The following is an 18,399-nucleotide window of genomic DNA, read 5'->3' on the forward strand; positions in this document are numbered from 1 at the left end:
GTCAGCATGTTCAGTCCAGTAATCCATCTTCATGGAGACGTGACCATTTCCTCCATGACAAAAACTCAAAAAGTTCCGTTACAGGTTCTAGAAACAAGTCAAAACATGTCTGCAATCAATCTTGAGGATGTTTTTAACAATTATAATCAATAAGGTTCCAACCGGAGAATTTCATTGTCTGAATAAAAGCCCTGGAACGAGAGGACACTCTCTTGGGAGCGCGCTTCATGAGACTGAGACAGACCACTCACTAAAATGGGTCTCATGAGCCCCTCCTTTATAGCATAATGTTAAAACTAGGATTAAAGACGGTGACATCTAGTGGAAGCCCTGGGAAGTGCGAGCACATCCATATCTATCAGGGATTTAAATTGGCTCTGTTTTGAAATTTGACTTCTCACTTCCTGTTTGGATTTCTTCTCAGGTTCTTGCTTGCCATATACTGTAAGTTCTGTTATACTCACGGACATCATTCAAACAGTTTTAGAAACGTCGGAGTGTTTTCTATCCAATGCTAATAACAATATGCATATATTAGCATCTGGGACAGAGTAGGAGGCGGTTCAGTTTGGGCACGCAATTCATCAAACGTGACATACTGCCACTTAACCTAACAGGATAAGGCACTTTGGTAACAAAACGGATGGCACTGTGATAGACTACATCCAATTTGCTGAGTAGAGTATTGGAAGCTATTTTGTAGATGACATAGCCAAGGTAAAGGATCGGTAGGATAGTCAGTTTTACTAGGGTAAGTTTGGCGGCGTGAGTGAAGGAGGCTTTGTTGCGAAATAGGATGCCGATTCTAGATTTGATTTTGGATTGAGATGTTTGATATGAGTCTGGAAGGAGAGTTTACAGTCTAGCCAGACACCTAAGTATTTGTAGTTGTCCACATAGTCTAGGTCAGAACCATCCAGAGTAGTGATGCTAGTCAGGCGGGAGGGTGTGGGCAACAAACGGTTGAAAAGCATGCATTTGGTTTTACTAGCGTTCAAGAGCAGTTGGAGGCCACGGAAGGAGTGTTGTATGGCATTGAAGCTCGTTTGGAGGTTTGTTAACACAGTGTCCAAAGAAGGGCCAGAAGTATACAGAATGGTGTTGTCTGCGTAGAGGTGGATCAGGGAATCACCAGCAGTAAGAGAGACATCGTTGACATATACAGAGAAAGAACCCTGTGGCACCCCCATAGAGACTGCCAGAGGTCTGGACAACAAGCCCTCCGATTTGACACACTGAACTCTGTCTGCGCAGTAGTTGGTGAACCAGGCGAGGCAGTCATTTGAAAAAACCAAGGCTATTGAGTCTGCCGATAAGAATACGGTGATTGACATAGTCGAATGCCTTGGCCAGGTCTAAGAAGACGGCTACACAGTACTGTCTTTTATCGATGGCGGTTATGATATCGTTTAGTACCTTGAGCGTGGCTGAGGTACACCCACGACCAGCTCGGAAACCGGATTGCCCAACAGAGAAGGTACGGTGGGATTCGAAATGGCCAGTGATCTGTTTATTTACTTGGCTTTCAAAGACTTTAGAAAGGCTTTTTCAAAGAGAGTGTCACCCTCTTTGAAGAGGGAGATGACCGCGGCAGCTTTCCAATCTTTAGGGATCTCGGACGATACGAGAGAGAGGTTGAACAGACTGGTAAGAGGGGTTGCAACAATGGCGACGGATAATTTTAGAAAGAGAGGGTTCAGATTGTCTAGCCCAGCTGATTTGTACTGGTCCAGGTTTTGCAGCTCTTTCAGAACATCTGCGATCTGGATTTGGGTAGAGGAGAAGATGGGGAAGCTCAGGCAAGTAGCTGCGGGGGTTCAGAGCTGTTGGCCATGTTTGGGGTAGCCAGGAGGAAAGCATGGCCAGCCGTAGAGAAATGCTTATTGAAATGTTCGATTATCATGGATTTATCGGTGGTGACCGTGTTGCCTAGCCTGGGGAGGAATGGGCAGCTGGGAGGAGGTGCTCTTGTTCTCCATGGACTTTACAGTGTCCCAAAACTTGTTTGTGTGTGTGTATATCACAGGAGGTTGGTGGCACCTTAATTGGGGAGGACATTCTCGTGATAATGGCTGGAGCGGAATGAGTGGATGGCATCAAGTACATCAAACACATGGTTTGATACCATTCCATTCACTCCGTTCCAGCCATTATTATTAGCCGTCCTCCCCTCGGCAGCCTCCACTGGTGTGTGTGTTATGGAGTGGGCATGGATCCCAGGTGCTTGCAACAGGGGGCAGAGTGTTGTGAGAATAAAGGGGTGGATGGTTGGAATAAGCACTGGTCACTTAGTTACTTAGGCCTCAAGGGAGCTTTTGTCCTGTCCTCTTTCTCTCTCTCAATCTCTCTCCCTCTCTCTGTCTCTCTCTCTCCCTCTCTCCTCTCTGTGGGTACAGCCCAGCAGCCCAGGGGATTACTACAATGAGAGAGAGAGTGACCTGAAGGTAGAGCTGACTGAGAAGCTCTTTGCTCTCGACACAGAGGGGCCCAAGAGCCCTGGGAGCACCCAGGTCAGTCTTACTGGCACTTCACAGACCCATTACTGAATCAGTGTGGATGAGGAAGGTTGACATTATACTAGATTGACATTTATTTAACACAATTGGTCATGGTTGCTTTCTTGGGGTTGTGTGATGTAATGTGATGTGACCCTCTCAGTCGGCCCTGAGTGATATGGACCTGGAGACCCTGGCACCCTACATCCCCATGGACGGAGAGGACTTCCAGCTCCATCCCATCATTCCTGAGGAGGTGCCTGGAGGCCCAGAGGGCCACCTCACCACACAGAATAGCTTCAGCAACATCGCCAGCCTCTTCCAAAACCTGAGATCCCCACAGTCTGACCACTACCAGCCCGCCAAGTGTGCCCCAGGAGACAAGAGAGGCCCCAACCACAGCCAAATGAGCCCCATGGACTCCAGGCCTACTCTGCCATACACAGGCTCCACACAGATCCCCCCCTACCACGCCCCAGCCAGCACACCTCTGTCCTCTATGGGTGGACATCAGAACCTGCAGTGGCCCCCAGATCCTCCGTTAAACTCTCTACTACAGGTGAACTCCATGGGTAGAAGCCACTCATGTCAGAACATGCCAGTCAACATGATGCACAAGCAGAGGTACTATAGAGGGCCTTCAGTGTGTCTGTCCTACTGATTCAGTGTGTCTGTCCTACTGATTCAGTGTGTCTGTCCTACTGATTCAGTGTGTCTGTCCTACTGATTCAGTGTGTCTGTCCTACTGATTCTGTGTGTCTGTCCTTCTGATTCTGTGTGTCTGTCCTACTGATTCTGTGTGTCTGTCCTACTGATTCTGTGTGTCTGTCCTACTGATTATGTGTGTCTATCCTACTGATTCTGTGTGTCTATCCTACTGATTCTGTGTGTCTGTCCTACTGATTCTGTGTGTCTGTCCTACTGATTCTGTGTGTCTGTCCTTCTGATTCTGTGTGTCTGTCCTACTGATTCTGTGTGTCTGTCCTACTGATTCTGTGTGTCTGTCCTACTGATTCAGTGTGTCTGTCCTACTGATTCTGTGTGTCTGTCCTACTGATTCAGTGTGTCTGTCCTACTGATTCTGTGTGTCTGTCCTACTGATTCTGTGTGTCTGTCCTACTGATTCTGTGTGTCTGTCCTACTGATTCTGTGTGTCTGTCCTACTGATTCAGTGTGTCTGTCCTACTGATTCTGTGTGTCTGTCCAACTGATTATGTGTGTCTATCCTACTGATTCTGTGTGTCTGTCCTACTGATTATGTGTGTCTATCCTACTGATTATGTGTGTCTATCCTACTGATTCTGTGTGTCTGTCCTACTGATTCTGTGTGTCTGTCCTACTGATTCTGTGTGTCTGTCCTACTGATTCTGTGTGTCTGTCCTACTGATTATGTGTGTCTGTCCTACTGATTATGTGTGTCTATCCTACTGATTCTGTGTGTCTGTCCTACTGATTCTGTGTGTCTGTCCTACTGATTCTGTGTGTCTGTCCTTCTGATTCTGTGTGTCTGTCCAACTGATTCTGTGTGTCTGTCCTACTGATTCTGTGTGTATGTCCTACTGATTCTGTGTGTCTGTCCTACTGATTCTGTGTGTCTGTCCTACTGATTATGTGTGTCTATCCTACTGATTCTGTGTGTCTATCCTACTGATTCTGTGTGTCTGTCCTACTGATTCTGTGTGTCTGTCCTACTGATTCTGTGTGTCTGTCCTTCTGATTCTGTGTGTCTGTCCTTCTGATTCTGTGTCTCTATCCTACTGATTCAGTGTGTCTGTCCTACTGATTCAGTGTGTCTGTCCTACTGATTCTGTGTGTCTGTCCTACTGATTCAGTGTGTCTGTCCTACTGATTATGTGTGTCTGTCCTACTGATTCTGTGTGTCTGTCCTACTGATTCTGTGTGTCTGTCCTACTGATTCTGTGTGTCTATCCTACTGATTCTGTGTGTCTATCCTACTGATTCTGTGTGTCTGTCCTACCGGTTTTTATTCAGTTTTGTTCTTGTACTGATGGTTGTTAGAGCTAGAGTAGTGTACAGCGATGGTAAGTAAATGCTCTTTTGCAGGTCAATGGAGAACTTTGTCCAGGCCTACAGAGACATGAGTCCCACCAGAATCGCCATAGCCAACAACGTCAAGCGCTCCTTCACACAAATGGCAGTGGTACGTTTACCCTCTCACTGCTTCATGACTGTTGTTTATGATGTGTGTATCCAGGTTGAGGTCACTGTTAAATATTCCACTAGAGTTATATAAGATGCCGAAACTGCAGACTGGTTTTGACTAAGATCAAATCAATTCAAATGTATTATAAAGCCCTTCTTACATCAGCTGATGTCACAAAGTGCTGTACAGAAACCCAGCCAAAAACCCCAAACAGCAAGCAGTACAGGTGTAGAAGCACGGTGGCTAGGAAAAACTCCCTAGAAAGGTCGGAACCTAGGAAGAAACCTAGGTAGGAACCAGGCTATGAGTGGTGGCCAGTCCTCTTCTGGCTGTGCCGGGTGGAGATTATAACAGAACATGGCCAAGATGTTAAAATGTTCATAGATGACCAGCAGGGTCAAATAATAATAATCACAGTGGTTGTCGAGGGTGCAACTGTCAGTTGGATTTTCATAGCCGATCATTCAGAGTATCTCTACTGCTCCTGCTGTCTCTAGAGAGTTGAAAACAGCAGGTCAGGTCTTAGCACGTCCGGTGAACAGGTCAGGGTTTCATAGCCAAGGTCAGAAAAGTTGAAACTGGAGCCGCAGCATGGCCAGGTGGACTGGGGACAGCAAGGAGTCATCAAGCCAGGTAGTCCTGAGGCATGGTCCTAGTGCTCATGACCTCCGAGAGAGAGAAAGAAAGAGAGAATTAGAGAGAGCATACTTAAATTCACACAGGACACCAGATAAGACAGGCAAAATACTCCAGATATAACAGACTTACCCTAGCCCCCCGACACATAAACTACTGCAGCATAAATACTGAAGGCTGAGACAGGAGGGGTCGGGAGACACTGTGGCCCCGTCCGACAATACCCACGGACAGGGCCAAACAGGAAGGATATATCCCCACCCACTTTTCCGATGCACAGCCCCCACACCACTAGAGGGATATCTCTGACCACCAACTTACCATCCTGAGACGAGGCCGAGTATAGCCCACAAAGATCTCCACTACGGCACAACCCAAGGGGGGGCGCCAACCCAGACAGGAAGATCACGTCAGTAACTCAACCCACTCAAGTGACACACTCATGGAAGAGCACCAGTAAGCCAATGACTCAGCCCCTGTAAAGACTCCCAGTGGAGAGAAGGGAACCGGCCAGGCAGAGACAGCAAGGGCGGGTCATTGCTCCAGTGCCTTTCCTTTCACCTTCACACTCCTAGGACAGACCACACTCAATTATAGGACCTTCTGAAGAGATGAGTCTTCAGTAAAGACTTAAAGGTTGAGACCAAGTCTGTGTCTCTCACATGGGTAGGCAGACCATTCCATAAAAATGGAGCTATAGGAGAAAGCCCCGCCTCCAGCTGTTTGCTTAGAAATTCTAGGGACAGTAAGGAGGCCTGCGTCTTGTGACCGTAGCGTACGTACGTAGGTATGTACGGCAGGACCAAATCGGAAAGATGGGTAGGAGCAAAGCCATGTAATGCTTTGTAGGTTAGCAATAAAACCTTGAAATCAGCCCTTGCCTTTACAGGAAGCCAGTGGAGAGAGGCTAGCATTGGAGTAATATGATCAAATTTTGGGGTTCTAGTCAAGATTCTAGCAGCCGTGTTTAGCACTAACTGAAGTTTATTTGGTGCTTTATCCAGGTTGCCAGAAAGTAGAGCATTGCAGTAGTCCAACATGGAAGCAACAAAAGCATAGACACATTTTTCTGCATAATTTTTGGTCAGAAAGTTTCTGATTTTTGCAATGTTACGTAGTTTTGAAAAAGCTGTCCTTGAAACAGTCTTGATATGTTTGTCAAAAAAGAGATCAGGGTCCAAAGTAACGCTGAGGTCCTTCACAGTTTTATTTGAGGCGACTGTACAACCATCAAGATTAATTGTCAGATTCAACAGAAAATCTCTCTGTTTCTTGGGACCTAGAACAAGCATCTCTGTTTTGTCTGAGTTTAAAAGTAGAACATTTGCAGCCATCCACTTCCTTATGTCTGAAACACAGGCTTCCAGGGAGGGCAATTTTGGGGTTTCACCATGTTTCATTGAAATGTACAGCTGTGTGTCACCTGCATAGCAGTGAAAGTTAACATTATGTTTCCGGATTACATCACCAAGAGGTAAAAAATATAGTGAAAACAATAGTGGTCCTAAAACGGAACCTTGAGGAACACCGAAATTTACAGTTGATTTGTCTGAGGACAAACCATCCACAGAGAGAAACTGATATCTTTCCGACAGATTAGATCTTAATAACCAGGCCAGAACTTGTCCGTGTAGACCAATTTGGGCTTCCAACCTCTCCAAAAGAATGTGGTGATCAATTGTATCAAAAGCAGCACTAAGGTCTAGGAGCACTAGGACAGATGTAGAGCCTCCGTCTGACACAATTAAAAGGTACTTTACCACCTTCACAAGTGCAGTCTCAGTGCTATGATGGGGTCTATAACCAGACTGAAGCGTTTTGTATACATTGTTTGTCTTCAGGAAGGCAGTGAGTTGCTTTTTCTCACATTTTTGAGCGGAATGGGAGATTTGATATAGGCCGATAGTTTTTATATATTTTCTGGGTCAAGGTTTGGCTTTTTCAAGAGAGGCTTTATTACTGCCACTTTTAGTGAGTTTGGTATACATCCGGTGGATAGAGAGCTATTTATTATGTTCAACATAGGAGGGTCAAGCACAGGAAGCAGCTCTTTCGGTTGTTTAGTTGGAATAGGGTCCAATATGCAGCTTGAAGGTTAAGAAGGCCATGATTATTTTCATCACTGTGTCAAGAGATATAGTACTAAAACACTAGAGTGTATCCCTTGATCCTAGGTCCTGGCAGAGTTGTGCACACTCAGGAAAACTGAGCTTTGGAGGAATAGGCACATTTGAAGAGGAGTCTGTAATTTGCTTTCTAATGATCATGATCTTTTCCTCAAAGAAGTTTATTATTTATCACTGCTGAAGTGATAGCCATCCTCTCTTGGGGAATGCTGCTTTTTAGTTAGCTTTGCGACAGTATCAAAAATACATTTAGGATTTTTCCGATTTTCCTCAATTAAGTTGGAAAAATAGGATGATCGAGCAGCAGTGAGGGCTCTTCGATACTGCACGGTAATGTCTTTCCAAACTAGTCGTAAGACTTCCAGTTTGGTGTAACGCCATTTCCGTTCCAATTTTCTGGAAGCTTGCTTCAGAGCTCGGGAATTTTCTGTATACCAGGGAGCTAGTTTCTTATGACAAATGCCTTTTGTTTTTAGGGGTGCGACTGCATCTAGGCTATTGCTCAAGGTTAAATTGAGTTTCTCAGTTAGGTGGTTAACTGATTTTTGTACTCTGGCGTCCTTGGGTAGGCGGAGGGATTCTGGAAGGGCATCTAGGAATCTTTGTGTTGTCCGAAAATTTATAGCATAACTTTTGATGATCCTTGGTTGGAGTCTGAGCAGATTGTTTGTTACGATTGCAAATGTAATAAAAATGGTGGTCCAACAGTCCAGGATTATGAGGAAAACATTAAGATCCACAACATTTATTCCACGGGACAAAATATGGTTACTAGTGTAACCAGGAGGTGAGGCCTAATTTAACACAGTAAATTAATCAGGCTTCAGCTATGTTTCAGTCAGGCCAATCACATCAAGATTATGATCAGTGATTAGTTCATTGACTATAACTGCCTTGGAAGTTAGGGATCTAACACATTGAGTAGCCCTATTTTGAGATGTGAGGTATCACAATCTCTTTCAATAATGACAGGAATGGAGGTGGTCTTTATTCCAGTGAGATTGCTAAGGCAAACACCGCCATGTTTAGTTTTGCCCAACCTAGGTCGAGGCACAGACACGGTCTCAATGGTGATAGCTGAGCTGACTACACTGACTGTGCTAGTGGCAAACTCCACTATCCTGGCCTGCACCTTATCTCATTGTGGAGCTAGGGGAGTTAGAGCCCTGTCTATCTTCGTAGATATGATGAGAGCACACCTCCAGCTAGGATGGAGTCCGTCACTCCTCAATAGGCCAGACTTGGTTGTTGATTGTAATGTGTGTCTGTGTTTGTATTTGTGTTTGTCAGGGTGACACCACCCTCAGTACTCCTTCAAAGATGACGAGGAATGAAAGCTATGCCATCATGGACAGATCTCTCAGCACCAGCTCATTGGAAGGTACTGTATGGTGGCCCACATGGGACATGCAGTGCACAAACAAAAATACCAAATATCTCTAAAAGTACAAGAACAGAAGAGAAAATAGAGTGATATTGAACTCATTTTAATCTCTCTCTTCCTCTTTCTTTTACAGTTAAAGGTATGTGCATACCTGGGGGTGTTGACAATTGTCTCATTCCCCTTCAGCTGCACAGGAAGTCCTGGTATCCAGGATGTGTAAATGGTACATCCAGAAAATCCTTCCCCAAACAGTGTTGCAACTACAAAGAATACCGTATGCTGCCCTCCTCCAAAACAGAGGGTAAGTTTAGCTTGTTCATTTCAGTTGTTATGTTACTCCCATGTGTCGTATGTCGTTAAAAAAAGATTGACTGATTAAACCAATAACAACCAGTTGGACAGGCTGTGACCAGGCAAGGAAAATGCATTCATGATAACTTGGCGATTTTGGAAATGATAAAACATGTTGAAATCTATTTTTAGACAGGCACGCAATTGATTTGGACAAACGATATCCTTTGTTTTGTAATCACAGTCCTTTTCCATTACTTGGTGCCAGTCAATGAACTGTCCTCCTCAGATGATGGTTGATTGGCGGTTGGCCCAAAGCCATTTCCTCCCTACTTGCGTACTGACTCCATGTTTTGTTGAGTGTGTAGGGGTTGACTTTTTTTGGTGAGAGGTTAGCATGTGTTGGGGGTATGATATTTGTGTGTCTAACTTTCACACTCATCATTATTCACAATTAATTCAGGATTATGCGTAATTATGGTAGCATCCACATTAATGTGTTTAGAAACATATTCAATAACTATTTACAATAACAGTGACTCCAAAATAACTTACCTACTCCCTAATGATGGACTGACTTTGTTGTGTGTGTAGGGGCTGCCAGTCGGCTGTTGGGCCCATCCATTGAGACCTATTGTCTGCCAGAGCTCACCCGCTACGACTGTGAGGTCAACGTCCCTCTCCAGGGCAACCTACACCTGCTGCAGGGCAGCGACCTGCTGAGAGCCCTGGACCAGGCCACCTAGACCCAGCCCTACACCCCCTATTCCCCTACCCTACCCTGGACCAGGCCACCTACACCCAGCCCTACACCCCAAACTCCCCTACCCTACCCTGGACCAGGACTCCTAGACCCAGCCCTACACCCCCTACTCCCCTACCCTACCCTGGACCAGGCCACCTAGACCCAGCCCTACACCCCCTACTCCCCTACCCTACCCTGGACCAGGCCTCCTAGACCCAGCCCTACACCCACTATTCCCCTACCCTACCCTGGACCAGGCCACCTAGACCCAGCCCTACACCCCCTACTCCACTACCCTACCCTGGACCAGGCCACCTAGACCCAGCCCTACACCCCCTACTCCCCTATCCTACCCTTGACCAGGCCACCTAGACCCAGCCCTACACCCCCCTACTCCACGCTACCTAGACCCAGCCCTACACCCCCCTACTCCACGCTACCTAGACCCAGCCCTACACCCCCTACTCCCCTATCCTACCCTTGACCAGGCCACCTAGACCCAGCCCTACACCCCCTACTCCCCTACCCTACCCTGGACCAGGCCACCTAGACCCAGCCCTACACCCCTACTCCCCTACCCTACCCTGGACCAGGCCACCTAGACCGAGCCCTACACCCCCTACTTCCCTACCCTAACCTGGACCGGGCCACCTCGACCGAGCCCTACACCCCCCTACTCCACGCTACCTAGACCCAGCCCTACACCCCTTACTCCCCTACCCTACCCTGGATCAGGCTACCTAGACCCAGCCCTACACCCCCTTACCCCCTACCTTCCCTTGGACGTGGCTACCTAGACCCAGACCTATACCCCCTCCCCAACTTTACCCTCCCCTACCTAGATATATCCATCTTCAACCCCACCCTTACCCTCCAATAGCCTTAGCCAATACAATTTAGACCTCTCTACAACCCTGACTGAGGCCTCGGCCAAGCCCCCACCCCTGCCCCAAAGACCAAGCATATTCAAGATACAGTTTAAGACGGACGTTTACATACAATTAGGTTGGTCATTAAAACTCATTTTTCAACCACTACACTTAACAAACTATAGTTTTGGCAAGTCGGTTAGGACATTTACTTTTTACATGACGCAAGTCATTTTTCCAACAATTGTTTACAGACACATTATTTAACTTATACTTCACTTTATCACAATTCCAGTGGGTCAGAAGTTTGCATACACTAAGTTGACTGTGCCTCTAAACAGCTTGGAAAATTCCAGAAAATTATGTCATGGCTTTAGAAGCTTCTGTTAGGCTAAATTACATAATTTGAGTCAATTGGAGGTGTACCTGTGGATGTATTTCAAGGCCTACCTTCAAACTCAGTGCCTCTTTGCTTAGCATCATGGGAAAATCTAAAGAAATCAGCCAAGACCTCAGAAAAAAAAATGGAAAACCTCCACAAGTCTGGTTCATCATTGGGAGCAATTTCCAAGCGCCTGAAGGTACCACGTTCATCTATACAAACAATAGTACGCAAGTATTAGCCCTCATACCGCTCTCATACCGCTCAGGAAGGAGATTCTGTCTTCTAGAGATGAACATACTTTGGTGCGAAAAGTGCAAATCAATCCCAGAACAACAGCAAAGGACCCGTTTAAGATGCTGGAGGAAACAGGTACAAAAGTGTCTATATCAACAGTAAAACAAGTCCTATATTGACATAACCTGAAAGGCCGCTCAGCAAGGAAGAAGCCACTGCTCCAAAACCGCCATAAAAAAGCCAGACTACGGTTTGCTACTGCACATGGGGACAAAGATTGTACTTTTTGGAGAAATGTACTCTGGTCTGATGAAACAAAAATAAAACTGTTTGGCCATAATGACCATCGTTATGTTTGGAGGAAAAAGGGGGACGCTTGCAAGCCAAAGAACCTCCTCCCAACCGTGAAGCACGGAGGTGGCAGCATCATGTTGTGGGGGTAATTTGCTGCAGGAGGGACTGGTTCACTTCACAAAATAGATGGCATCATGAGGAGGGAAAAGTATGTGGATATATTGAAGCAACATCTCAAGACATCAGTCAGGAAGTTAAAGTTTGGTCACAAATGGGTCTTCCAAATGGACAATGGCCCCAAGCATACTTACAAACTTGTGGCAAAATGGCTTAAGGACAACAAAGTCAAGGTATTGGAGTGGCCATCACAAAGCCCTGACCTCAATCCTATAGAAAATGTGTGGGTAGAACTGAAAAAGCGTGTGCGAGCAAGGATGCCTAAAATCCTGACTCAGTTACACCAGCTCTGTCAGGAGGAATGGGCTAAAATTCACGCAACTTATTGTGGGAAGCATGTGGAAGGCTACCCGACCCAAGAAAAAACAGTTTAAAAGCAAAACTACCAAATACTAATTGAGTGTATATAAACTTCTGACCCACTGGGAATGTGATGAAAGAAATAAAAGCTGAAATAAATAATTCTCTCTACTATTATTCTGACATTTCACATTCGTGATCCTAATTAAACTAAGACAGGGAATTAAATGTCAGGAATTGTGAAAAACTGAGTTTAAATGTATTTGGCTAAGGTGTATGTAAACTTCTGACATCAACTGTAGTACTACTTCTCCACACCTTACCCCACCCGACCATACCAAGCCCCATATGAACCTGTTCCATCGGCTAATCCTCCTCTTCATCCATCCACCCTACTGCCTCTATGTATCATTAGAAAAACATGTGTTTTCTATTTTGTCATCTTTATCATCATAAATGATATACCACAGGAGGCTGGGGAGGGGAGGACGGGTCATAATAATGGCTGGATTGGAACTCATGTAATGGTATTAAAACACATAGAAACCATGTGTTTGATGTGTCTGATAATTCCATTCCAGCCATTACCCACCATTCTCACCAATTAAGGTGCCACCAGCCTCCTGTGGGAGGAGGCATTTTTAGTTCTGAGTCTATTTCTGTTTCATTGATCTCAAGGTCTATGTTGTTCCCCCAGTTGTGTGATCTGTAGCAGGGGGATGTCATACTTTTCCTCTTTCACAATCTCTCCCCCTCTGTCCCTCTGTCCCTCTGTCCGTCCCTCTGTCCGTCAGTCTGTCTGTCCGTCCGTCCGTCCGTCCGTCCGTCCGTCCGTCCGTCTGTCCGTCCGTCTGTCCGTCTGTTCGTCTGTCTGTCCGTCCGTCCATTTGGCACTGTTAGAGACAAATTAACAAACACAACCGTCTAAAATCTGGATGGTACATTATCTACTGTAAGCATGATATCTAGGTTTTTCCTTCCTTTTCCCTTACTGTCTACCTTCCTTCAATCCCATTGACCTAGTCTGTCTCTCACTGCCTTTGACTGGTGTCTGTTTGCATGTTTTTCACTGGATAGTTACAGTGCTTGTCAGGCTATGAAGTTGATTGGTCAAATCAGAGCATGCCTTTACATTGGGAGAATAGTCCTACTTTTGGTGCCTTTGTTATGGCAGTAGAGGTCATATCAGGATCAGGGAGACTTTGGCCTTGATCACAAGAGGTTGGTGAGAGGAGGACAGTGCATAATAATGACTGGAATGAAGTAATTGCAATGGTCAATACCATTCCATTCCATCCATTACTATGAGTCCATCCTCCCCAATTAAGGTGCCACTAGACGCCTGTGGTCTAGATTCAATCATGTCAAACGTTAACTGGCTATAGCTGACACCCGCATAAATCACCCGCAGATTTTATTGGTCACATAAACATATTTAGCAGATGTTATTGTGGGTGTATCGAAATACCTGTGTTCCTAGCTCCAACATTGCAGTAGTATCTAACAATTCACAATAATACACACAAATACAAAAGTAAAAGAATGGAATTAAGAAATATATAAATATTAGGACGAGCAATGTCAGAGTGGCTTTGACTAAAATAAAGTGGAATACAATACAGCATATACATATGAAATTAGTAAAGCAGTATTTAAACATTATTCAAGAAGCCAGTAATTCCATGTCTATGTATATAGTGCAGCAGCCTGTAAGGTGCAGGGATGAGTAACCGGGTGGTAGCTGATGCTTTGGTGGTGTCAGAGGGTTAACTGCGTTGGAGCTGTCAAAACAGAGTGGCTGCTGGTCATTGTCAGGAAGACCCACCCATCCCACTCCCGTTAGAAGTTCAGAAGAAGAAAGTGTATTATATATAGAAATAATGATGCTGAAATCATGAGGGTTTCTATCATCCTAATGGTGTAGATTACATCTCACATTCCAGTGTTAGAACTTGTAAACAAAGCTGCAAGGGATTTCTCTTAATGTGACTCCATGCAGCCAATGGCAACGTCCGCTTGAGGTATAATGCCAGGAGCCGCTTGTGGATTTGATAGCTCTAATGCAGTTCCACCTCCAACACCACCAGTACAACTGCTATGAGGGTGTCGGCTAGCACAGATCTGATAGAATTTAGCCCTTAGTTTAAGAGATGAGGCTATCGACATTCAGACAGTTTTTCTGGATTCCTTCTCTTTCTTCCTGTCTCTTTCTCTTTTTTGAAGGTATTTGTCTTTGTGTGCTAACCCCTTTCAAATTGGACTTTAGCTTTGTACACACACATACAGTACATTTAAAGACATAAGCTCTAAAGTTTCTCCTATAATGTCAAGATAGTGTTTTAGTGTCTTGGTACTTTGTCTTATCTACCCAGTAGATACAGATTGTATTCCTGTGTTTTAGATGTTACTCCATAGTGCTGGTGTCTTTTTTTGTACAAGTATAATGAATTACTTGGCAGGCCAGTAGTGATCTGTTATTGCGCTTTAAAGAAAAAAGAAAATTGAGAGAAAAAAATATGAAAGATACACAGTACCAGTCAAAAGTTTGGACTCCCCTACTCATTCAAGGGTTTTTCTGTATTTTTATTATTTTCTACATTGAGGAATAACATGAAGCAGGTTGAGAGAATGCCAAGAGTGTGCAAAGCTGTCACCAAGGCAAAGGACGACTACAAGAATTTAAAATCTATTTAGATTTGTTTAACACTTTTTTGGTTATTACATGATTCCATATGGGTTTCACAGTTTTAATTTTTGTTCTAGTTTTTTGTTTTTAGTTGAATGAGTAGGTGTGTCCAAACTTTTGACAGGTACTGTATAATTTTGAATATTGTAAACAAATGAAATTGACACAGTAATCTCTTTCAACAGTATCTAAAAAGGTGATGGTGCTTTATAGATATAACCATCTAGCATTTGTAGAGGAATCTTTATATGTTTATTGGATCCACTTTTATTAACACTGTATTTTGATGCTGTTGTTTATTTTTCTTGCTGACATTGTCTTTAAAGGTGATTTATAGCTCCAACAGGATTGGGATAGTGACACATTTGTTGTTGTTTATTTTTCTTGCTGACATTGTCTTTAAAGGTGATTTATAGCTCCAACAGGATTGGGATAGTGACACATTTGTTGTTGTTTCAGCTCTGTAATCCAGCACTTTGGATTTGATATATTGTATAATATAATGAGGTCAAAATGCAGACTGTCAGCTTCAATTTGAGGGTATTTTTATCCATATTGGGTGAACCGTTTAGGAATTACAGCACTAGTTGTGCAAAGTTACAGACGCTCAAATATCAAACCCCCTCAAAATGATAACCTCCCCTTTTATTTTAATGTGAGAGGTTAGCATGTCTTGCAGGTATGATATTTGTGCATCTGGAACTTTCCCACTCATCATTATTCACAATGAATTCAGTTCCACATTAATGTAGAAGTGTTTAGAAACACATTTTATAATTATTTACAATGTGACCAAAATGACACAGTACATTATTTAGCATTAACTTCTATTGTGCACAAAATACTCTGAAACTCAACCAAAATAAAGAGCAAATGCATCCAACAATGCGTGCTAGGAATATGGGACCAAATATTTAACTTTTGACTACTTTAATACTGCCCTACCAAGCAAAAAGGTAGTAACTGCTCATAGCGTGGAACTGAGAAGAATTGCTTTTATTTATTTACCTTGGTTTACTTTGTGCAGTTACTGCTAACATGACCCCCATTTTCTCCAAAACACAATACAATAGAGGCAGGATACTTGTTCACATGATTAAGCATGTATTTAATGTTGCAAAAATTACATGAACTCTTTGCTTGGTAGGGCACCATACACATAAGTGAATTTGCCCCCAAACTTTTGGTCAAATAAAATGGGGGGACTATGTACAAAAAGTGCTGTAATTCCTAAACGGTTCAACCGATATGGATGAAATACCCTCAAATTAAGCTGACAGTCTGCAGTTTAACATCAAAGTCATTGTATTGTTTTAAAATCCAAAGTGCTGGAGTACAGAGACAGAATAACAACAACAAATGCACTGTCCCAATACTTTGAGCTCACTGTAATTTGCCTTAACATTGCCTTAAGGTTATCTCAATGTTGACTCAGCCCAGTGTTATGCCCTTCAAATGCACAGATTGTCTCTGTAAACATAGACGTCCAATAAAACCCACACTATACAAATCCTGATGTTTAGCTTGGCGAGCCCTAGCTTAAGATCCGATATGTTGACTATATGTAATTATGTTGAGTATATGTCATTAGTCCAGTGTAGACCTCCCCTAGTTGTGATAACGAGAGATGTTTTGAGGAGACTATTCTAGAAGGATAAAGAATCTGATTCACTACGTCGACCTACAGATGTGGTCAAATATATTGGCACCTGAGTGCAATGGAGCAGAATGTTGAATGGCTATTTTTACCCTGTAGGCACCTGCAACTTACCACAGGTTAATAAATGACACAGTAATTGAGAATCATGCCTCCAACCAAATTATACTGAACAAAAATATAAACGTCAAATGAAAGATTTCACTGAGTTACAGTTCATATAGGAAATCAGTCAATTGAACCAAATGAATCAGGCCCTAATCTATTTATTTCACATGACTGGGAATATAGATATGCATATGTTGCTCACATATACTTTTTTTTTTAAAGTTGGGCGTGGATCAGAAAACCAGTCAGTGTCTTGCCTCATGCAGCGTGACACACATCCTTTTCAAAGTTGAATCAGGCTGTTGGTTGTGGCCTGTGGAATGTTGTCCCACTCCTCTTCAGTGGCTGTGTGAAGTTGTTGGATATTGGAGGGAACTGGAACACGCTGTCGTACACGTCAATCCAGAGCATCTAAAACATTCTCAATAGGTGACATGACTGGTGACTATGCAAGCCATGGATGAACGTGGACATTTTCAGCTTCCAGGAATTGTGCACAGATCCTTGTGAAATGGGGCTGTGCATTATCATGCTGAAACAAGAGGTGATGGCAGCGGATGAATGGCACGACCATCGTTCTCAGGATTTCATGTGGGTTTGGGTAGTTCAATAATAAGAGGCTGTAATGTGGTGCAGAGGGTGTTAATCAGTGAGGGTGATATGTCTGTCCTACATTGGTCCAACATCATTTAATTGAAATGAGGTGGAAACAATTTTGATTCAACCAGTGTGCCCCCAGTGTGTGAGAACTTTAACGACCAACCGTCAATATCAAATACTCAGGCACTTCCCTTGACCTCTTGGTAGCATATGTTTTGTCAATACCAATAGAGGCTGCTGAGGGGAGGACGGATCATAATAATGGCTGGAACGGAGTGAATGGAATGGCATAAAACACATGGAAATCATTGGTTTGGTGTTTTTGATACCTTTCCACATATTCCGCTCCAGCCATTACCACGTGCCCGCCTTCCCCAATTAAGGTGCCACCAACCTCCTATGGTCGATACACAAATATCAAAATCAAAACGGTTGAACCTCAGATTATTTCTGTGTTAGACTCAGTAATTGTTACGTGTAGAGCAATGGGTGGCAGAAACCTGTTGAAACCTTTTGGGACCTGTTGGGACCTGTTGGAACAAATGGTGATAGAGCTATAAGACAGTGACAGAAGTAAGACGGAGAGCTGAGGGACAGATAGAGAGGGACTGTGGTGCTGAACTGTGACTGACATTTAGAGAGATGGACTGTGGTGCTGAACTGTGACTGACATATAGAGAGGGACTGTGGTGCTGAACTGTGACTGACATATAGAGAGGGACTGTGGTGCTGAACTGTGACTGACATATAGAGAGGGACTGTGGTGCTGAACTGTGACTGACATATAGAGAGATGGACTGTGGTGCTGAACTGTGACTGACATATAGAGAGATGGACTGTGGTGCTGAACTGTGACTGACATATAGAGAGGGACTGTGGTGCTGAACTGTGACTGACATATAGAGAGGGACTGTGGTGCTGAACTGTGACTGACATATAGAGAGAGGGACTGTGGTGCTGAACTGTGACTGATGCACTTATCTCTCCACGCTACTTCACACATTATTCAGCTCGTCGCTTTCTCTCACTCCCTCTCTCTCATCCTCTCTCTTTCCCTCCCTCCCTCCCTCTCTCCCTCCCTCTCTCTCATCCTCTATCTTTCTCTCCCTCTCCCTCCCTCTGTCATACTCTCTCTTTCCCTCCCTCTCTCCCTCCCGCTCTCTTTCCCTCCCACGTTCAATTTTAGGATCAGCCCTGTCAAGTTTAGCTATTCTGTCAACCTTAGAACATTTTAGACAAAATATTGTT

The 18,399-nt window shown here is 44.1% G+C and overlaps 1 protein-coding gene across 2 annotated transcripts in view; it reads left to right on the forward strand.

Annotated features, from left to right (window-relative positions):
• Nucleotides 1-16,296, forward strand: part of LOC110503001 (endothelial PAS domain-containing protein 1) — a 93,440-nt gene extending 77,144 nt beyond the window's left edge. For both annotated transcript variants that reach the window (XM_036960864.2, XM_036960863.2), the window contains exons 11-16: nucleotides 2,397-2,510; nucleotides 2,659-3,119; nucleotides 4,560-4,656; nucleotides 8,712-8,802; nucleotides 8,939-9,106; nucleotides 9,691-16,296. In XM_036960864.2, coding sequence (XP_036816759.1) covers nucleotides 2,397-2,510; nucleotides 2,659-3,119; nucleotides 4,560-4,656; nucleotides 8,712-8,802; nucleotides 8,939-9,106; nucleotides 9,691-9,842 — 1,083 coding nt within the window. In that variant the 3' untranslated portion in view covers nucleotides 9,843-16,296. The remainder of the gene's footprint in view (nucleotides 1-2,396; nucleotides 2,511-2,658; nucleotides 3,120-4,559; nucleotides 4,657-8,711; nucleotides 8,803-8,938; nucleotides 9,107-9,690) is intronic.
• The last annotated feature ends 2,103 nt before the right edge of the window (nucleotides 16,297-18,399 follow it).

This window comes from Oncorhynchus mykiss, chromosome 23 (genome assembly GCF_057628025.1).
Source record: "Oncorhynchus mykiss isolate SJ-2025 chromosome 23, ASM5762802v1, whole genome shotgun sequence".
Lineage (NCBI taxonomy): Eukaryota > Metazoa > Chordata > Actinopteri > Salmoniformes > Salmonidae > Oncorhynchus > Oncorhynchus mykiss.